This window comes from Triticum dicoccoides, chromosome 2A (assembly GCF_002162155.2).
Source record: "Triticum dicoccoides isolate Atlit2015 ecotype Zavitan chromosome 2A, WEW_v2.0, whole genome shotgun sequence".
Taxonomy (NCBI): domain Eukaryota; kingdom Viridiplantae; phylum Streptophyta; class Magnoliopsida; order Poales; family Poaceae; genus Triticum; species Triticum dicoccoides.
This window is the reverse complement of record NC_041382.1, coordinates 575,931,353-575,934,229: the sequence shown is the minus strand read 5'-3', so window position 1 is coordinate 575,934,229 and position 2,877 is coordinate 575,931,353. Positions and strand designations below refer to the sequence as shown.

Here is a 2,877-nt window from a genome sequence, read left to right as displayed (position 1 = left end):
CTGGGCCGGCCCACGGCGCGTCGAGCCGTCGAGAAGACCGCGCCGTCAATAGCCTTTTTGGGCCGGCCCACGTCGCGTCGAGCAGTCGAGAAGACCGCGCCGTCCAGTGCCTTTTTGGGCCGGCCCACGTCGCGTCTGGCTGTGTCCAGGTCGCCCCGCGGCCGACGCAAGTTTAGTCCCACCTCGCCGGCCGAAGGGGACGACGACCTGCTTATATACTCAGCTCCCGTCGTTGCATTGAACTCCTCTGATTACTACCCCGTCGATGTGCCGCGTCGATTCTGCCTTGTTGGGCCTGGTTTCCACGGCGTGCTCCGAAACGCCTGTTGTAGTCGCCCGTTGGGCTTGATAACGACGGGCTTACTAAAAAACGCCGTGGAGACGGGCGGGCATTTTTTTTATGTAAAATAATTTTTAAGTAAAACGCAGTGTGCTGCCATAGTTTAGTGCACAAAAATTTAATGACGACATGATTACATATAACTATTCGGCAACAAAAAAAACATGTAAACAAAATAAATCATTATATAATATTTATGAAACGAAATATCATGTGGACAGAAAAAAACATTTGGAAAAGTGCCGAGTCTATTACATATAACTATTCAGAAGCAGAGTGTATTACATAAAATTTATAAGCAAGTGCGCAAAGCGTTTGGAAAATAAAGTCCTCCAGTACCACCCAATCACATGCAAAACTCCTCCGTGCCGCATCTATTTCTTCTTCTTCGATATCCGAATAACTTTATTTTTCACTTCATCAAACTTGTTTCTTTCCGAAAATATAAGTTGCGCAATCATTAACTCTCTTGAATCATCAATTGAGGTCTGAAAAAAAATGGTGTTAGCAGAGCGTTCATTGTACATCGTAGTCCAAACATGACTTGCGTACCTGTGAAAATAAGCCTGTCCATTTGTCACCATCCCAATTTTGAAAGCATCGAAGGAGAAATAGTCCACATGAATTCCTAGTGCATACAATTTACGAAGATTAAATATCTACTGTACATACAAGACCAACATTCTGTCGAAGTAAAAACTCACCCATCATGTTGTTTTGGCATGTCATACGTTTGAATAGGCCACTTGGAAACATCCGGATAATTCACAATTCTGGTTGCATTTACTTCTTGGATATCTTCTGCTAGTTGTTTTCTCTAAAGATATAACAAACATGGTGAAAAGCATGTCATTCAGTGTACTAAAGAAAACGAATGTTACCAAATGCACATTTGCAAGTTAAACCTACCAGGTCCTCAACGAGTTCTCTAGTAACAGTGTCAAGTTTTCCGGTCATCAACGAGTCAAGAACCTGAAACTCTCTTTTTCCGCTATGCATGACGACAGTAATCCAGTGATTATTTTGTTTGTTTAGAGGAATGTAAGTCTGCATCACAAGGACCATAAAACACAATCATCACATAATATCGTATGTATGTACCGTGTTAACAATCAAACTTACCTTTGATTTTTTGAAATACTCGTCCTCACATCTGTTCACGGGTCCATTACTATGCGACTCTGCTTCATAATCATTACCGGCGGTCTTCTTTTCGGGTCTAACGTGAAGCAACCAATGTATCCTCCAAGTTGTTAACATGAAACGATCATCATTAACTTTGTCGAGCAAAAATGATGAGTATGCATCAATTACCTATAAATAATGTGTTAGATTTAACAATGGTATTTTCGAATGAATTGTAAAACAATATATGAAATTAACTTACGTCGCCACTTAGCCACTCATGGTTAATAATCTGACAAGCTCTCCTCACAGTGAGACCTTCTTTCATGCCATCATTGAAAATTTCTGTTTTGGCATGTTTTTGTAAATGCTCATGCGCACGCACGTACTTGATGGACGCTTTCACCACATCATACTCATCACCAGATTTGTTAACATCACCATTTTGGAACAATTCTGTAACGCACCACTCAAATAGTTACAAACGCAAATACATAAATAATTGTTACGCAATAACAATTAGAAACACAGAAAACTTACTTCCTTTGGCAGAACGTTTTGCACGTTTGTCTGGTTTAGGGACCACATAAGGAGACTTGACATGTTGTGATCCTCTGCGCTTGCGCCTGCCAGTAACCTCCTCCACTTCCTCTTGTACTCCTTGAGAACCAACCGACGCATGCGATGCGATTTCGTCCGTCTCTAAAGATGTGGCAGCTTTTTCATCTGATACTTCTGGTACTTGGACAGGATCATCCATATCACCCTTGAAACTATCCCAGTACTCAGGTGTGCAGTAAAAAGGTGTGTTTTCACGAGAAGTTACATCAACAACGTAGAAGGAAATTTTGCATGCACGTCGGCTAACGACGTCGCCCGAGCGCTGATTGCGGCGTCGTTTGTTAGTGGGACGGCCTCATGCACGCATGCGCGTCGGTTAGCGAGACGGACGGCGTTTTTTTTTGCGGGGCCTCATTTTTTTTACTAAATGAAATAGGCATATTTTTTTAACTGTATAAAAAAAATTTATCTTAACCAATTTTTTAAACTTAATCAAATATGCTCTTTTTTTAACTTAGCCAAACGTGTCCAATTTTTTTCCACGTGCTACTGTGGCCTAGCAGGGCACGCACGCAAAAAATTATCCCGTTTCGAGTCCGTATACATTTTCTACCATTTTTGAGGCAGAAAACCCAGAAAATACTGCCCGGACGTGACGCAACGTGCGTTCGTTGTCGGATTTCGTTCATTTTGGCCGTGGGGTGCCCGGGTGGGGCCCCACACACGCTCCCAGAAGTTGGGTGCAATCCGTCAAACCGCTCAGGTACTTGCTGTGGAAGGGGGTGGTTTCGGTATGGTCGGAGGGGACCCTCGGTCACACCTCTCCGCTTCGCATCCGCCAAATGTGCCTA

The 2,877-nt window shown here is 43.1% G+C and overlaps 1 protein-coding gene across 1 annotated transcript; it reads right to left on the bottom strand.

Moving 5' to 3' along the window:
* Positions 1–1,040: 1,040 nt before the first annotated feature.
* On the bottom strand, positions 1,041–1,793 carry LOC119357967. Its single transcript, XM_037624718.1, has 4 exons — positions 1,728–1,793; positions 1,463–1,654; positions 1,250–1,387; positions 1,041–1,157 (listed from the first exon to the last, which is right to left on the bottom strand). The coding sequence occupies exons 1-4, from the start codon at positions 1,791–1,793 to the stop codon at positions 1,041–1,043; spliced, it is 513 nt and encodes a 170-aa protein (XP_037480615.1).
* Between the last annotated feature and the right edge of the window lie 1,084 nt (positions 1,794–2,877).

Excerpts from the sequence above, each read along its gene's own strand:
- LOC119357967 (XM_037624718.1), bottom strand. The coding sequence starts at position 1,793 with ATGAAAGAAGGTCTCACTGTGAGGAGAGCTTGTCAGATTATTAACCAT. Across the intron at positions 1,655-1,727 it reads ATGAGTGGCTAAGTGGCGAC|GTAATTGATGCATACTCATC; the intron begins GTAAGTTAATTT and ends CATTATTTATAG. Across the intron at positions 1,158-1,249 it reads GAGAACTCGTTGAGGACCTG|AGAAAACAACTAGCAGAAGA; the intron begins GTAGGTTTAACT and ends TTATATCTTTAG.